This window comes from Cebus imitator, unplaced genomic scaffold (assembly GCF_001604975.1).
Source record: "Cebus imitator isolate Cc_AM_T3 unplaced genomic scaffold, Cebus_imitator-1.0 Scaffold90, whole genome shotgun sequence".
NCBI classification, from domain to species: domain Eukaryota; kingdom Metazoa; phylum Chordata; class Mammalia; order Primates; family Cebidae; genus Cebus; species Cebus imitator.
The window spans coordinates 149,461-167,259 of NW_016107405.1; the positions used below are offsets into that span (position 1 = coordinate 149,461).

At 37.9% G+C, this 17,799-nt stretch overlaps 1 protein-coding gene across 1 annotated transcript in view; it reads right to left on the reverse strand.

Annotated features, from left to right (window-relative positions):
• Positions 1 to 17,799, reverse strand: part of DOCK4 (dedicator of cytokinesis 4) — a 402,523-nt gene that overhangs the window by 146,587 nt on the left and 238,137 nt on the right. Inside the window, exon 8 of the mRNA XM_017535020.2 lies at positions 15,521 to 15,672. Within this exon, the coding sequence (XP_017390509.1) occupies positions 15,521 to 15,672 (152 nt within the window). The remainder of the gene's footprint in view (positions 1 to 15,520; positions 15,673 to 17,799) is intronic.

Consider the following 17,799-nt stretch of genomic DNA (forward strand, 5'->3'; position numbering starts at 1 on the left):
AAGTCTTCCTCGATAAGACTATTAATGTGCTTTCTAATTTTAAAACTACAGCAAAGTTAGAGTCATGAGCTCTTCTGATTAAAGGGAAATGGAAAGAGGAAGATCTTTGATACAACTGTTTCCGGAGTTTACCTAAAGAGGAGATAGATGCTGTTTTATTTTAAAAATATTAATGCTCAAGCCCATATGCACCTTACAAATAATTGGGTGTTGAAGACTAAGCAACCAAATGATGCGATGGCTTTATTGGGACATAAAGAATTCTGATTTAGTTGAATGATACAACAGTAGATACATCTTTGTTTTTTGAGACAGAGTCTCGTTCTGTCACCCAGGCTGGAGTGCAGTGGCACGATCTTGGCTCATTGCAATGTCCACCTCACAGGTTCAAGCACTTCTCCTGCCCTCAGCCTCTCGAGTAGCTGGGGTTACAGATGTGCGCCACCACGCTCAGTTAATTTTTGTATTTTTAGTAGATAAGGGGTTTCACCATGTTGGTCAGGCTGGTCTGGAACTCTTGACCTAGTGATCTGCCCTCCTCAGCCCACAAAGTGCTGGGATTACAGGGTGAGCCACAACGCCAGGCCAACAGGAGATATATTTTTAAAGTATGGTCAACTCCAATTTTCAATAACAAACCAATTCTTTCTTACTAACTAGCCAGGATTGCTATAAAGCACTTCATGCTATTTTCCTTTGCATAAAAATAAAGATATCTGAAACAAATATCTTTGTTTTTAGGAAAGGTAAAATTTTAGGAAAGAATTTTTAGGAAGGTAAAATTTAATTAAAAAAAGAGATATAACACTCTTTAAAATTATAAACAAATAATGTTCAGATCAGCTGCTGTTTCACATCTTCTGTGCTGTTACCAGATTAAGTAATTGACATTAAGTGAGTGAATTAAAGAAATGATTTTGATTGACTGTTAAGAAAAGACAGCAATGACTTTAAGTTCTGAATACTTGAGACCTTCGAAATCCCAAAGTTCATTTCAGGTAAAATCCTTAGAAAGAGGCCTACTGTATAACTAAACTGAGAAAAATACTTGCTTGAGTCTTCTCTAGGGAACTCATTAAGAATTTCACTAAAAAATGAGTTCCTTAGAGAAGTAACCAAAAGTAGGCACAGATAGGATCTGGTTAACAGAAACAGGCACCACGAAATAAGAAAGCCTGTATGTGGGCAGAATGTGTTATGCTTATTGTTGTGGGAATTTATATCATTTGATCATTGTAAATACTGCATCTGTGACCTTTTATGAGAAAAGAATCACTCTGATATATATTCAGAAATTATTCTGACCTTTCTAACATCTTTTCATTAGGAATGTGTCTATAATAAGGAATGTTAAAGTAAACCTGAGCTCTTTATAAGTACTCTGAGTTGATGCATGCAGTTTCTTAAAAAGGCAAAAAGCCATAAATAAACACAGAATAAGTACTAAAAATCCACGTAATTCAAGTCCTGCAAAAACAGTAAGTATAATAAATCTTTCATACATTTATTATCTTAAAAAGATTTTCTTTTTTTTAATGGAATTAAGTCTGTGAAAGGAAAATAAAAACTTGGGACCCCCAGTTCCCTCTGCCAAAGGGAAAAAGATTAAGCTAAAAGCTGAGTCTTGCAAGAAGCTGCCTTTCCTTTTGTTCCGAAGCAGAGAACTACAGATAAAAGGTTACATATCTCCACAGGTAGCTACTCTATGTTCACCTAATTGTTTATAAAGTGTTAATTTACTGAGCCTGAGATGAACACATAATTGACTATTCCTGTACCTACTCTTTTTCCCTTGCAACATGTGGATTCAGTAATGTGACCAACTCCCTCTTTCCCCTCCAGCCTGCCTTTCCCCTTTAAATACTGAAGCTCTCAATATTCTCATCTTCGAAGAATGGCACAGACCCATCACCTAGGTGCATGTCCTTAACCTTGGCAAAATAAACTAAATCAATTGAGATCTGCCTCAGATACATTCGGGTTTATAAGCCAAAATCAAATTTTCATTTCAATAGCTTACCATTGGACACAAGTTTACTGACAGATTCTTTATATTCATTACAGCTTTAAAAAATGAAAATTATCTAAAGCATCCTTAAATATTATTTATTAATTAGATGACTCATTCAACTATATTTTTTGAAGATCAGGTGCTTTTTTGACCTGGAAGCTATAAAGCTGAACAGGCAAATGTTAATGTCTATGAGAACAAGTATATTATTTTCTGTGGAATTCTGTAGTTGACGTACTTTTAAAAAGAAATCTTAGGCACTGAAAAGGTTACGAACCATTGCTTTAGGCATGTGAAACACCTTTGCGAAATAAAAACTGCATACTGGATACCACACAAAGGAATGATACAGAAACTGTTGAATTAAGGAAATGATTTTGATTGTTGATTTAAGAAAGATAGCCATGACTCTAAGTTCAGAAGACTTTAGAAATCCCAAAGTTCACTTCAAGTAAAATCCTCAGAGGTATACTATTTCCCTAAACACCCTGGAAAAAATACTTGCTCGAGTATTTTGAACATCAGTAGACTGTAAGCTCTGTCTGCTGGCAAAGTCTTATCTTTGGAAAAGAAACTAACAAGGACAGCATCATTATTAATTCCTTTGTGAATGTCGAATTGTCTTACAACATATTAATAAATGGTGTGAAAGTAGGAATTTTTTGATACTGTTTTATTCAGTGATATGTGGCCCTGAGAAGGACAGCAATAATTGTTTGCTGAATAAATGAATGAATGAACATATGAACATCAGCAATTCCACAGGAATAGTGTGAACTTTATAAAGCTCAACTGAAATAAAAAGAAGATGCAGTCTCTGTTTAACGTGTAGTCCAAAATCTCTACATGCAAATACTTACAGGAAGATGCTATACATTTATCTGACAATTTTTATGTACTTTTTGGCATGACCGTGTTTGCAAATGATGTTTCCCTAGAGACAGGGCTGAGAGCGTAGTTCTTACTAACACTGTGTAACATGAAATGACTCTATAAACATTTTTGGCGCACTCAACACTTCGAGCACTCTCTCTTCTTAATCAGCACATCCCCACTGCAGTGGAAAGATGATAGCAAATATTAAGATAATAATAGCATGATCTCTTAATGCTTTGCCTCAACAACAATGAAAGACTTGTAAGCTTCCGTTAATGGCATCAATCCCCACCCTGTGTCAGGCACTCTACAAGGTGCTGGAAACATCTAGATGATGAAGGGCAAAGTCTTATCTTTAGAAAAGGGACTAACAAGAAATACATCATTAATAATTCCTTTGTTAATGCTGAGCCGTCTTACAACATAAATGACATTGAATACCAAAGAAGACCTTGTGAGGTGAGTTGCTATGTGTGACCATAGCTTATCTTTCAGAGAACTTAGGAAAACTAAACAATTCTGAATACCCTATGGGTAGCAGACACAGTCCAAAGGAAGAAAGAGAGAGATGACCCGAATCTGTGAAAAGAATATCGGTCTGGTTATCTTTTAAAACACAGGAATGGGGGTAAAGGACCTTCTGGTCACCTTCTAAAATTCTGCACTATTTAAGTAAAAAGAGACAAGCATCTAGAATAATCAGAGCTTAGAGTGAAAGAGAAAGAGAAAGCCAGATCTGAGTTCACTGGCTCTATGAGTTTTTGGTTTTTTGAAACTTGGAATTTCTAGCCACCTGTTATTATAATAGCACATTATAATGATGCAGCAATTTACAACTTCAAAAACAACTAGAATTGTATGGCTCTTAAAATGCTACAGAGAAAAAAGTGAATCAGTTCTACCCTGGTTGCTCTCAGTATTAATAAAAGCATTTCTTTGCTTGTTTTGTATTAATTTAGATCCTCCTCCCCGCTCATTTCATACTGAAAACTCTCCCATTATTGATATCACAACATCTCTAAAGCAATTATTTGGTCAGTGTGACCAAAGGGGGTGTAAACCACAAATCTGATTAACTCTGAAGTGACAACAATCCTACATTTCATGCACCTGCTGGAACAATCAAATGACAGAGAAGAGGCAGACGGAAAGCAGGAGTGCCTTTCAACAGGAGGCCTGAGGGAAGGTTGCTGTGGGTCACTGACAGGCAGACACCCACAGAGAAATCTGTGCCAGCATGTCTAGACATGGCAGGAAATGCTCTGGGCCGTATAGAATAGTTGATATTGCCACAATCCAAGGAGGGTCTTTGAATGCCTTCTCCATCTATTTTTGTTCTCAAAGTTGTACTCCCTGCATGTCTGGCCAGTCAGACAATTTCCCTACATTATTACTCTGCTTTGGAAAGGTCACATTTTTTAGTTGATTTTACAACAAGAAACTACAAAAAGGGATCTATGCCCCTGATTTCTGATGTTCAAAACAATAAATGCTCCTAATTTATGTAACAATATAGATGCTGAACTTGTGTGATCATACTATAAGTTGTAAATAATGTATGAAACAAGAAATGCTAGCACAGTGGATGGAATTAAGAAGCCATAACTGCTCTCTTAACTGTGCCATGTACTAGCATACATACACAAAAATATTAGCATTTTTTACTAGTCTGGGCCAAACAACAATTCTCCCTAACAGTTCTTTCTGTAAGTTCTTGAAAAATTTTCCTAGCAACTGAGTCTTTTCAAAAGAAGATGGTTCTTTCTTTTCCTTTTAAAGCCAAAAAGCTATTAGACTGTATCAATCTCTGAAGAGACCCATTGGAAGCAACGATGGTAACTTCTTAGATTCTCCTTGTGACACAGAATTCTAAATTATCTCATTCCTTTCCACCTATGATGTTTCAGTCCCCAACCCTATCGCCTGCTTCTGACCCCTATTTGCTAAGCACGTCCAGCAAAAGCTAAGTTGGGAGCCCAGATGCACTAGCAATTTCAGATGTCTCACATTGGTGCGTGTCTCACTGCACTCAGCAATTCTATGAGCCCTCACTCAGTCTCTATCACACTTTTCTTTTTGACACTGCAGTATTTATACATTTTTAACATTTTACTTATTCATTTATTTAGAATTGAAAATAAATGAACCAGGCACAGTGGCTCACACCTGTAATCCCAGCACTTTGGGAGGCCAAGGCAGATGGATCACTAGGTCAGGAGATCGAGAACATCCTGGCTAACACAGTGAAACTCTGTCTTTATTAAAAATACAAAAATTTAGCTGGGCGTGGTGACATGCGCCTGTAGTCCCAGCTGCTAAGGAGGCTGAGGCCAGAGAATTGCTTGAACCTGGGAGGCGGAGGTTGCAGTGAGCCAAGATCATACCACTGCACTCCAGTCTAAGACTGTAAGTAAGAGTCTTGCTCCAGACTAAGACTGTCTCAAAAAAAAAAAAAAAAAAAAAAAAAAAAAAAAAAAAAAAAAAAAGAATTGATAAATAAAAATTGTATATATTTATCAATTCTAAATAAAACATGTTGTTTTGAAATATGTATACATTGTGGAATGGCTAAATCAAGCTAATCTACCGTGAGGTAAAACATGTGCTTTACCTCATGTGCTTTTATTTTTGGTGATGAAAATACTTGAAATTTACTCTCTCAGCAATGTGCAAGTATATAATACATTGCTATTAACTATAACCACCATGTTGTACAATAGCTCTCTTGGACTTAGTTCTCCTATCGAACTGAAATTTTGTACCCTATTTTTCAAAATTCCCTCCCCTAACCCCTGATAATCACCCTTCTTCTCTCTGCTACTGAGTTCAACTTTTTATACTCCACATGTCAGTGAGAACATGCACTATTTGTCTCTCTGTGCCTGGCTTATTTCACTCAACATAATATCCCCCAGGTATATCCGTGTTGTCCCAAATGACAGAATTTCCTTCTTTGTAAGGCTGAATAGTATTCCATAGGGTATATATACCACATTTTCTTTATCCATTCATCTGTCGATGGACACTTAGGTTGACTTCACATCTTGGCTATTGTCAATAGTGCTGCAGTAAATATGGAAGTGCAGATATCTCTTGGATACACTGGTTTCATTTCCTTTAGATGCATGCCCAGGGGTTGGATTGATGGATCCCTATCACATGTTTGCTCCAAGTCTACTTTCCTTCCTCCTACAACTCACTTTCAGTCCTCAACTACCCCTGTCCTCTCTTTTGCTCTCCAATGGCAGCTGATCTAGTTTCCCCCTTTACTTAAAAAAGATCAAGGCCACAAACCCAAAGTCTCTTGATTACATCTCAGCATTTTACACCCATTTCACTGCCCTCATCTTCCACATTAATAAAAGAAGTGTCCTTCCTCTTTTTCAAACTAGATTCTGTCACTTGTGCCTGGATCCCCCCTACCATTGCTTCAGGGTTCACCTTTGAACTTCTAAAAAGGTTCAAAGAGCCTCGTACAGCTGGTACACAACACTTCATTTACTCTTACACACTTTCAGAGTAAGTGAATGAACAAGCAAATGGGTAGAAGTAACGTGCATTCTTATAAATGGAAATCCCTCACCTTTGGAAGGCTAAACTTACACTTCTTTAGAATTTCTAGGAAGGTGGTACTGATTTTGCCTGTAAGGCAAAAATTCTTTAAGGATTTAAGCACACAAGGTATTTTCTCTCACAGAATCTTTAGTAATCTTCTAAAAGCTGCCTATTTTAAATCTAAGTCAAGGCTCATGCTCAAGGGGAGTATTATTATAACCTAAGTGTGATATAATACTCAATATCCTAGACCATTAGGAAAATACTCCTCTTCAGTTTTGCCAAATACATTATGAAAAACATAACTGTCAGTTCATATAACAAGTATATTATTCTAGGTAAAATGGAATTCAGACCATCATCTATGGAGCTAGTGACATAACCAATCTAATATTCTTTAAAGAGATTGGAAAAAAATGTCTTTTCTCATTGCTTTATCACCTATATACAGAAAACATTAATAAATGTTAAGCAGGTAATTCATTAACTATATATATTATATGCTAGAAATTCAACCAAGAGCTTATATACCTATCACAGGGAATTCATAACCAAGAAATTTTGTCATACTTTCTCCACATACTTTGTCATTTTTCTTCTTTTTGCTTCTTTCTCTTGTTCTTCCATTGGTGAAGTATTTTAAAGCAAATTATACCTCTGATTCCATTTTATCTGTTTACTAGTAGGTCTCTCTAAATATTACATAACTATAATGCCATATACCTAAAAAAAATTGTTCCTCAGAACATATTTAAGACTTCAAGAGCAACCAACACATTATTATTTCTGGTTATTTTAAAGTATATTTTTCTGTACTGGTTTTAAAAAATAATCATTCTAATAACTAAGATTTACTGACCAATTATCAGGTGGAAAGTATTACAGTAGCATTAATCCTCCAATAATCCCATGGAAAAGTATTATTATTGTCTCTGCTTAGCCGACAAGTTAACAGCCTTGAGAGACATGAATGAACTTGCCAAAGCTGATGTAGCTACTAAATGACAAAGCCAGGACTTGAACTCTTGCCATCTGACTCCAGAATCTGGCCACTTAGGTTACTATGTAGTGCACAAAACACAGAAAGTTATGTGTCTTAGGGGTGAAGAGATATCCAGATGTATTTCAGAGTTCAGTATGAATCCACATTTCCATATGTTAAAAAATCTGTACCTCACCAATTGCATTCATTCCTTTCCTTAAATGAATGGAATGATATACCAAATATAAGGTAATTATAAGCAATATAAAATTTATATGGAAATGAAGCATTTCAAGAAAAATGGAGAGTTTAATGGTGTGATGTTAGGAAAAATACCTAGCTTCCGAAAAGTATGTGAATAAGTCACAAACAGTCAGTAAACTTCATCTGTACTTAATTACTAGGATAAGACTTTTTGTATTTAATCATTGGGATAACACTTTTTCAAGAAGTACTACCCTGTTGCTATTTTCTCAAATAAAAGCCCACGCCAGCAGCTCACATGCATGAGCAGCCCTATGCCAGCTCAGTACCAACTGGTGGCACTCAGGTCCTATTAAATATATTCTCTGATGATAATGAAATACATTAATAGATTAGTCCCAAGACAAATTTACAACTTTAACTCATGAAGTCTTAGAGTACATCAGTAAACAAAGTAATGAAAATTATAAGGGAGGTAGTCAATCAGTGAACAGCGTTGTTTTCACTGGTCTGTATAATTTACTGTCTGTTGTAGATTAATTGACATATGCCAAAATAGGAAAGATAAGAATTAATATACACATCCATAGCTGCATAACTTATGGAAGGCATAAACACCATGACTCTTTCGATCATCATGTAGTACAGAAGCCAATTTTAAATGCAAGCTAAAGGAGACACAGTAGCAAATAATGCTAAGCAGTTTGTTTTTATGCAACAAAAGCTCATATGCCCAATCCTATACCTCAGTTTATGCAAGTCCACATTCTTCTGTTTCTTCCTTTCTCTGGCCCATGGCTAATCTCCTCACCTGCAAACTCAAATCTGTCTCCTGATGCCTCCTAAGGCACCTTGAACGAACAGTGATTTCCCCTCTCCCTCATTACTGGATCTTTCCTGTCAATTCTTAACGATGTCAAGTCCCTCCTACTCTAGTTGCTTAAAACAACAAACCGTCCACAGACCCCTTATTATACTCTGGTCAGTAAAAACAGGTGGATGAAGAATACAGAATCTAATAGATATTGTACATGATGAGTATGGGTGTGGAGCAGTGTTTAAGAATACCAATTCCTGCATAAACCGCCATGTTAGAACACCAGCTCCACCATGTATCAGCTGTATGACCTTGGGAAAGTTATTTAAAAAACAAACAAACAAACAAAATCTCTGTGTCTCAGTTTCCCCAGCTATAAAAACTTAGTAGTATCCACTTTATAGAGTGTTACAAGGGCTAATTAAACTAATATTTCTTAAAGAGCTTGGAATAATGCCTGGAATATAATAAGCATTATGTAAGTGTTAAATGAATGTAATAAAATTACAGATGATTTGCAGAGAATTGATTCCCTGCCTTTCCCAGCTATACCCTTGTGGGCTGAAGAAATCATAAACTTTCAACCAGATAAATATTCTCTAAAAAAAATTGGCTCATGTAAAAATCTGGCAAACTCATTTTATAAGACTAATAATTATCTTTTATAGAGAGAAACTGTGTCAAGACCATACACATCTCAAATAAGCATGTGATTTTTGCTGCTCCAGTGTAGCTGTGCCTTCAGGAGAGTCTGGGCTGATGTTGTAACAGAAACAAGTGAGGAAGATTAACTGGAAAAGGGGCCTGGAGTAGGTGTGTTTGAGCAGGACGCTTTTGGAATGGGCCTGAATCTTTAGTCACTCCAAGAGGTGTCCAGAACACACTTTGCAGGCCTAACATTCTGGGCTGCCTTCAGCCAGATTCCATAATTGTTTTGAGGCAAAATTAATGGGTTTTCTAAATATGGCCCAGCTTCAATGATAAGTTCTTATCAGGAAATGCACTCTTCCTGATACTGAGGAGATATTACGTGCTTCACAATTCCACTGTGTGAAAGAGAAGGGGAATACTTTTACATGCTGGCTCCATTTGTATTGGACACATCTGAGTACTTAATCTATTATTTTGATCACTAGCATACAGTAAGAATTGATGCCAATTTGCCATTTTGTTTTTTAAGAATAATTATTATTTTTATGTACAAAAAACTCAACAGTGTACATTTAACCCAGTTGAGTGGTGAGTTCTTTAGCTTTTACCTTTTCCAGCTTGGCAACGTGAGTCACAGATTTTAGACCCAGATCACTGCCTCTCCAGTGATGGTGGATCTCATCTTATCTGTCGTTGTAATTGTTCCTGATAGCTTCCACTGGCTTAGCCAAAGCTCCTTTGTCTTCCAAGTTAAAGTGTGTGAAGGCAAGAGTGGTGCAGGTCTTCCTGTGGACTAGATGTCCCAGTCTTGCCTTCCCCTTGATAATGCAATAAGGGACCCTCATTTTATGACACAGGGCAGAGAGGAAGACAGTCAGCTCAATGGCATCCATGTCATGTGCAATCACCATCAGTTGAGCCTTCTTGTTCTCCACCAAGGTGGTGATAGTATTAACCCTGCTCAAAGGACAGGTGGTCTCTTAGTGGGCACATCTCCTTTGCCACAGCTTTCCTCTTAGCCTGGGCCAACAGCCTCTTCTTCTCTTGCTCTGTCTCTGGTCTGTACTTGTGGGTCAGCTTACGCAACTGCGTAGCTGTTTGTTGGTCCAAGGCATGAGTGAACTGGTTAACGCAGGAGGCGCTTCCAGCCACTGTATCAGGTTGCTGTGGCAAACAGCCATCCCATGGGGGATATCAGCAACCTAATATAGTGGGGTCGTTTCACAAATAGGGGAGGTCCCTTTTAGGCTGGATGTCCTGTCTAATGCCAACATTCTTAGGCCTTTTCTCAAACTGGGGATTTATCACTGTCTTGGCCTCCTGCTTCTTCAAGACAGCAGGGGTCATGGCCACCTTCTTTCTCTTGGCCTTCTTTCCTTTCCACACCATGGGTAACTGGAGGAGCCACTTTGCTATTCTTGAAGTATTTTGAGAAGGACTCAATTTCAAAACCCAACTTCTATAGCACAGATGATTTCTGAGGCCCTGTATCAATTTCAGTATTATTATCAAGGAGTCATAACAATTTATTATTAAGACTATCAGTCTCTAAAGCCCCAAGTCTGACCAATAAAATCCTGTTCAACTATAGAAATTTCCAGACAAATACTAAGGCACTTAGGGAATGATTCTGACGCGATCGCTGGTGGTGTGGTTCAGAGGGCAGGCTTGGGGCCAGAGCACAGGGTCTGCAGCTCTGTTCTGCCTTTTGCCACTTAAGAAGCCTGGTCACCTTCTCTAACCTCTCGGTGCCTTGGCTTCCTCATCTGTAAAATTATTGCTAATAACATATTTAAAGCACTTAAAACAGAGTATGGCATATGGTTAGTGCTCAATAAATGCTGGCTGTTTGCTTTTTAAAGGAGGAAATTTTCTTTTTCAAAGTACTAACCAGTTACCTGTCTTATATGAGGAATAAACACCCTATTTCCTAATCCGTCCTCTACAGGTTTACACATGTGGGTCCCTCCACTTCTACCTGGACAAGGTAACGTTCTATGATCGGTGATCAAACTGGAGCCATAAAGATCATTTAGGCTGCCTTTTACTTAAAAAAAAAAAAAAGTTTTTTTGCATTTATTATGGGAATTTAATATAAACAAAAAAATCTCCAGTGAACACATGTATACATATTACCTACATTCTAACATTAACACTTATCCCATGCTTTACCACATCTCTACTTCTCTGTCCTATAATGTTTTTATGAATTTTTTTACATGAAGAAGTTCTTTAGTGGTGATTTCTGAAATTCCAGTGCACTCATCGCCCGAGCAGTGTACACTGTACCCAATGTGTAGTCTTTTATCCCTAATCCCCCTCTCACCCTTGCCCCTGAGTTCATAGTCTTGTATCATTCTTATGCCTTTGTGTACCTATAGCTTAGCTCCAACTTAGGAGTGAGAACATACAATGTTTGCTTTTCCATTCCTGAGTTTCTTCCCTTAGAATAATGGTCTCCAATTCCATCCAGGTTATTGCAAATGCCATTATTTTATTCCTTTTTATGCCTGAAGAGTATTTCATGGCGCATATATATCTCACATTTTCCTTGTCCACTCATTGATTGATGGGCATTTGGGCTAGTTCCATTCAACAGCAAATCGTGCTGTTGAAAACATGAGTGTGCAAGAATATTTTTCGTATAATGACTTCCTTTCCTGTGGCATTTTACTTTTTGTAAATTAGAGCACTAACCATCCTATTTAATAACAGAAGCATTCACTTAACTATACCATCTTTTGTCTACTGATTTTCACTGTCTGCAATCAGACTTTCAACTCTCAAAAAGAAATAAATCAAATGAAAAATAAGTTCCAGGAATTTAAGATGGAGAGGGAAGTTAGAGCTGAAATGTACATATAAGACTTATCTGCAATATATAACCTTTATCTGGGTCTCAACTTAAACAATTTTGTAAGATGACATTTATGAGTCAATAGGAGAAATCTGAATCCAATGCCAAATGAATATTTGGTGATATTAAAGAAATCTTAATTTTTTAGATGATAATCCCATTTTTACATTTGAAAATGTTACGAGGTCAGGAATTTGATTCAAAATAATCTGGGGGTAAAGACAGAAATTGGAAAAGAATGTGGTTAAAACAAGATCAACCTTTTGCTGATAGTTGTTGAAACTGGTGGAGGGTGCATAAGGGTTCCTTACAATACATGTTGGAAATGTTTCTAAAATAAAACATTTAAAAGAAATACAAAATTTTAAAACACTCACAAATAAGAAGAAATATAACAATGTCTTAAAATCATATCTCATATTCACTGTACCTTTTTCTGAGAAGATGCGGGCATTTGATACTCATTACCTATGCCAAGTGGGATAAAGGCAGCAAGAACTGTTAGCAGTTCCAGGATGAAAGAAAAAATAGAAGGAAGTAAAGGGGTCAGTGCTGCAGAGTCACCGTCAACTGCAGAGACAAGAGTCAAGCCCAGTCTTCAGATCTGTACATCCTAAGGCCTCTTCACGCAGGGACGGTGAACTGCCTTGTGTTCCCGGCAGTTTGAACCAAACTGACTCATTACAAGGTTTTGAACACTTCCTAAAAGAAAACAATCACTGTGTGGCCTGAGGTCTCAGAAACATCAAGAAGACAAATCTGACACTGTTCCAAACATCTAGTAAGCAGATACTGTGCTTCTTATTCATTCTTTTGCCAATCACCTTTATGGTGATTGTGAGTTTGAGAGGTGAGAGCCACAGATAACCAAATGCAGTGAGGAGAAGCAGTGGGAAGGGATTGACTTGATTTCTCCTAGGACCATTACAGATCAGGTGGGATATTGAAGGAGAGAGAGAGAGAGAGAGAGAGAGAGTGTGTGTGTGTGTGTGTGCGCGTGCAGAGAGACAAAGAAAGAGAGCTCGGGGGATACAGAGAGAATGACAGGAAGGAAAAGGGATAGGGAGGAAGGCGACAAAGGAGAGAGTGACGGTGGAAGTGAGGGAGGGAAAAATGGAGGGAGACAACAGAGGGGAGCAGGCAGGCATGGTAGCCCAGCCACGTGACAGACCAGGAAAGCTGCCCAGCTCCTGGCTTGAACTTGGGGAACACAAACACAACATTTTGGCGGACCCTGTACCCAGGTGATTATCTTACTTTTACTAAGTATATAGGAATAAAATAAGGGGCACTCTGAAGATCAACAACTATAAGGAATGTTTGAGAAAATTTGAAAATGTTTGTAAGATAACATTTAGAGACAAGCTAATATTAATCCCAAATTAATATAATCCTATGATAAGGCCATTTGAGCATTAGTGGCAAAGGAGAGTTTGTATTCCACAAAAACTTTAACAGGTGACCAGGAACAGTGGCTGATGCCTGTAATCCCAGCATTTTGGGAGGCTGAGGTGGGTGATCACTTGAGGCCAAGAGTTCAAGACCAAGCTTGGCCAAAATGGCAAAACCCTGTCTCTACTAAAAAAAAAATGCAAAAATTAGCTAGGCATGGTGGCGGGTGTCTATAATCCCAGGTACTCAGGAAGCTGAGGCATGAGAATCACTTGAACCCGGGAGGTGGAGGTTGCAGTGAGCCGAGAATGTGCCACTGCGCTCCAGCCTGGGTGACAATGTGAGACTCTACCTTAAAGAAAAGCAAGCAAGCAAACAAAAAAACAAACAAACAAAACTTTAGTTTAACAGGAGTGAGCAAAAGAATAACTTTATTTCTTCCTTTTACATTCCATATAGTTTAGAAAGCATATTAAAGAGGTCATACATTATACAGACAATGTTATAAAGATTTTGTTAAACTAAACTAGCCATAAACCAGACACACTTCAATGTGTAAACAAATATTATCTCTAAATAGTCTTTTGCATTTCTAAAGTGTAGCTTAGATCAGTTTTTCATGCCTTTTACTTCCCTTCTTAGTGGTACTGATTTGTAAAGAGGCGAAGTTCTTCTAACACACTGATTCATTTCCTCTAACAGTGTAGAAAGTAGGTTTTTTAAAACTATATTACCACTGTTATTTCCACACCTCATCAATTTTGTCCCTGCTGCACAAAAACACCACTTTCTAAATTCTATGGACATAGTCCACTGTCAAGAAGTAAAAAGTACACTTACTAGTAGATAATGACTAAGATAAATTACTTCAACAAAGATTTTAAGGCTGTAAGTACATTAAAAGTAAACTTCACACATATTCCCTAGAAAAAGAAATCCATTTTACTAGAAAAGAATTACTCTAAGATGATTTTGTGTTCATAAGACAATAGGCCGGGCGCAGTGGCTCATGCCTGTAATCCCAGCACTTTGGGAGGTCGAGGCGGGTGGATCATCTGAGGTCAGGAGTTCGAGACCAGCCTGATCAATATGGTGAAACCCTGTCTCTACTAAAAATACAACAATTAGCCAGGCGTAGTGGTAGGTGCCTATAATCCCAGCTACTTGGGAGGCTGAGGCAAGAGAATTGCTTGAACCCAGCCGGAGGTTGCAGTGAGCTGAGATTGCACCATTGCACTCCAGCCTGGATGACAGACGAAGATTCCATCTCAAAAAAAAAAAAAAGTGACTCTGTATTGCCTAAAATTGTTAGTGTTTTTGATAAGTATTTTTTTAAAGCATGGTGCAATTGGGTCATTATTGCCTAAAATTGTTAGTGTTTACTGATAAGTATTTTTTTAAAGCATGGTACAATTGGGTCATTATGTGTGATTTGTGTGATTCAATTTAAATTGTCAATTTAACTATGAAAATTTTAACTTAAAATATGGTAAGCTTTGTGCTTAACTTCAAAACAAATATTAAAAATTTTAGACAAAAAGTTTTAGTAAGAGTTGAGACTTTTGAATAACAACCAAACCATCCACTGTATGTCTTTTACTAAATATTGAAAGACAAAAGAGAACCAAAAGAGAACTATAATAGCTAAGACTCAGAGAACTGATAAAGGAAAAGAAATATGTGAAAATGGTTTATCATCTCACAGCTCTGAAATGTTAATGGGAAAGTTTCTAAGTATTTAATTGCCTCTTTAAACCATTTGATCCAGATAAGATAGGAATGACATAATGGCTTACTGAAAATCTAAATGACATAACATGCTGACTGTGATAAGCAAACTTCTCCAGAGAATCTGTATCTTCTTTTTGTTATCAATACAAAATGATTAAAACAAATAAAAAACTTGATATCAATGCCATACTTCCATTTACTATCAATTGTTCTGATTCTATAGCCCTTTTGAATTTTTCAAAGGGCTATAGAAAGTTGCATTCATCATCCCTCACAGAAACATCCAAAGGACAGGTAACCTAGAAACTCAGAGTTCTACTGGTAAGAAAATTGAGGCTGATGGAGTAAAAAGTACACAAGATCATATATCTTACAGTTTGCCAATCACAAATATCCACCATTCTAACATTAAGATATTCAAATTCTATCTCCACATGCAGTTACCTGATTGGCCGGTTCTCTTTACTGTCAAAGAGTGAGAAGATGACCTCCAGCTCCTCTCCCAGGTTGGAACACATGAGGCTCTTCATCTGGACAAAGAGGTGGTGACTGCTTGCCTGCACCGGGGTGTCTTTCTTCCGATGTCGGTGTTCCATCTGAATGACAACCCCCCCCAACAAAAACATAATCAGCATGGACTGAAGAAAATAATAGGACCCAACAAACTGTTAGCTATGGTGTGACTGTGGTGTCCTATGATATAACTTTTTATTTTGCTGTGGATTTGGTATCTCAATCTACAGCAAAATACATAGTCGATGTTTTTTGGACATAGAAACAGTCCAGAAGACATCCAGTTTAACTTTGGATGTTAAAAAATTCCAAATTTTCTTCCAACTTCTAAAACAAGAAACCACGAAGTTTATAGATCATCAAGAAACCTTGCTTGAAAAATTTTTTAAATCATTAATGTTAAAATAACAACTCACTGAGTAGATTCAGGAAGCAGGAAGTTCAAAGCATTCTGTTGCTTCGTTATCAACTCCCCAGATGAGAACAAGTTATTAGTTACCTTTTTAAAAAATAGACTAAATTATATCTAAGTTATAACTTCTTATTTCTCAAAATTAGAAGTTCTTTTAGGTTATACTAAATTGTAAAGTTGTACTAGTTGTCTGAGACAGGCTGTGGCAAGTAATAGTCTATCACTTGAGCTAGAAAATGTTTCTAACTTGCTGTGGAGCTATAAGGAGACAGGCCTAGGAAAGCCAGCAAGGTGTCTAAAGATGAATAGCATCTATGTCCACCTGGCATCCCATCCTCAGTACTGCCAGTCGAGACTCCATTCGGGAGGCAAGATAAGATGTGAGTTCCTACAACTTGAGGGAGAAAAAGAATCATTCATGAATCCATAAGGGAGGATAACATGGGGATGATCATTCACCCAAGATACATTCAAGTATCTCCTATGTGCCAAGCCCTGGGACCGCAATGATGAGTATAAACAGAAACAGTTGACGCCTTCACAGAGTGTCTGTCTACTAGGGGAAGCAGACATGAACCTGAATAAAACTGCAACTGTGAAGAATGGAAGCAAAGACCCAGATTGTTATTATTATTATTGAGATAGTATCTTGCTCTATTGCCCAGGCTAGACTGCAGTGGCATGATCTCAGCTCACTGAAGCCACCACCTCCCAGGATCAAGCGATCCTCCTGCCTCAGCCTCCAGAGTAGCTGGGACTACAGGCACATGTCACCACACCCAGCTAAGTTTCGTATTTGTAGAAACAAGGTTTTGCCGTGTTGCCCAGGCTGATCTCGAACTCCTGGACTCAAGCGTTACTCCTGCCTCAGCCTGCTCAAGTGCTGGGATTACAGGTGTGAGCCACTGCCCTTGGCCTAAAGATCCAGATTATGATGAGAGTATAAACGTGGGGATTTGACATGAGATTGGGCAGGCGTCCTGGGAAAATGGCACTTCAGCTGAGAGGTCAGGGGGGTGCAGGATTTATCTGTCTAGGATAGGGCTCCTCAAACTGCTTTGCAGTGAGGGAGCAGGCTGTTCTCCTGCTAATTCACTGCAAACTGATTCTTTCATAAAATGCAATAAAAATGCCATGGCAATGTCAAAATGCCATAAAGGTTTCTAATCATTTACTTGTCATTTGTATAGTCAGACCCACAGTTCACAGTCCAGCCATTACTTGGACCACACTTCGCATAGCACTGACTCAGGATAAGGTACAGGAAAAACACATGACTAGGCATGTGTATTAATAGAACAGGTGCTAAGAATGTGGAATATTATCACTTTCACAGCAGAGACAACTAAAACAACTACCTCTTTTGGATCACTTTGACAATTAAAAAAATAGTTCAGGTATTTCACTTTCATTGTAACAGAGCCATAGCCTTTGTTGAACAATAAGGTAAATGGCCTGATGTCTACACTAGCCATCTTTTTAAGCCTTTAAGTTGAGTTCAAAAACTACTGAATGACCAAATTCTGAAGCCAAAATGTCATGTAAATTTTTTTTTTTTTTTAGATGGAGTCTCTCTCTGACACCAGGCTAGAATTCAGGGGCACAGTCTCAGCTCACTGCAACCACTGCCTCCCGGTTCAAGTAATTCTTCTGCCTCAGCCTCCTGAGTAGCTGGGACTAAAAGTACATACCACCACACCTGTCTAATTTTTGTATTTTTAGTAGAGATGGGGTTTCACCATGTTGGCCAGGATGGTCTCAATCTCTTGACCTTGTGATCCGCCCACCTCGGCCTCCC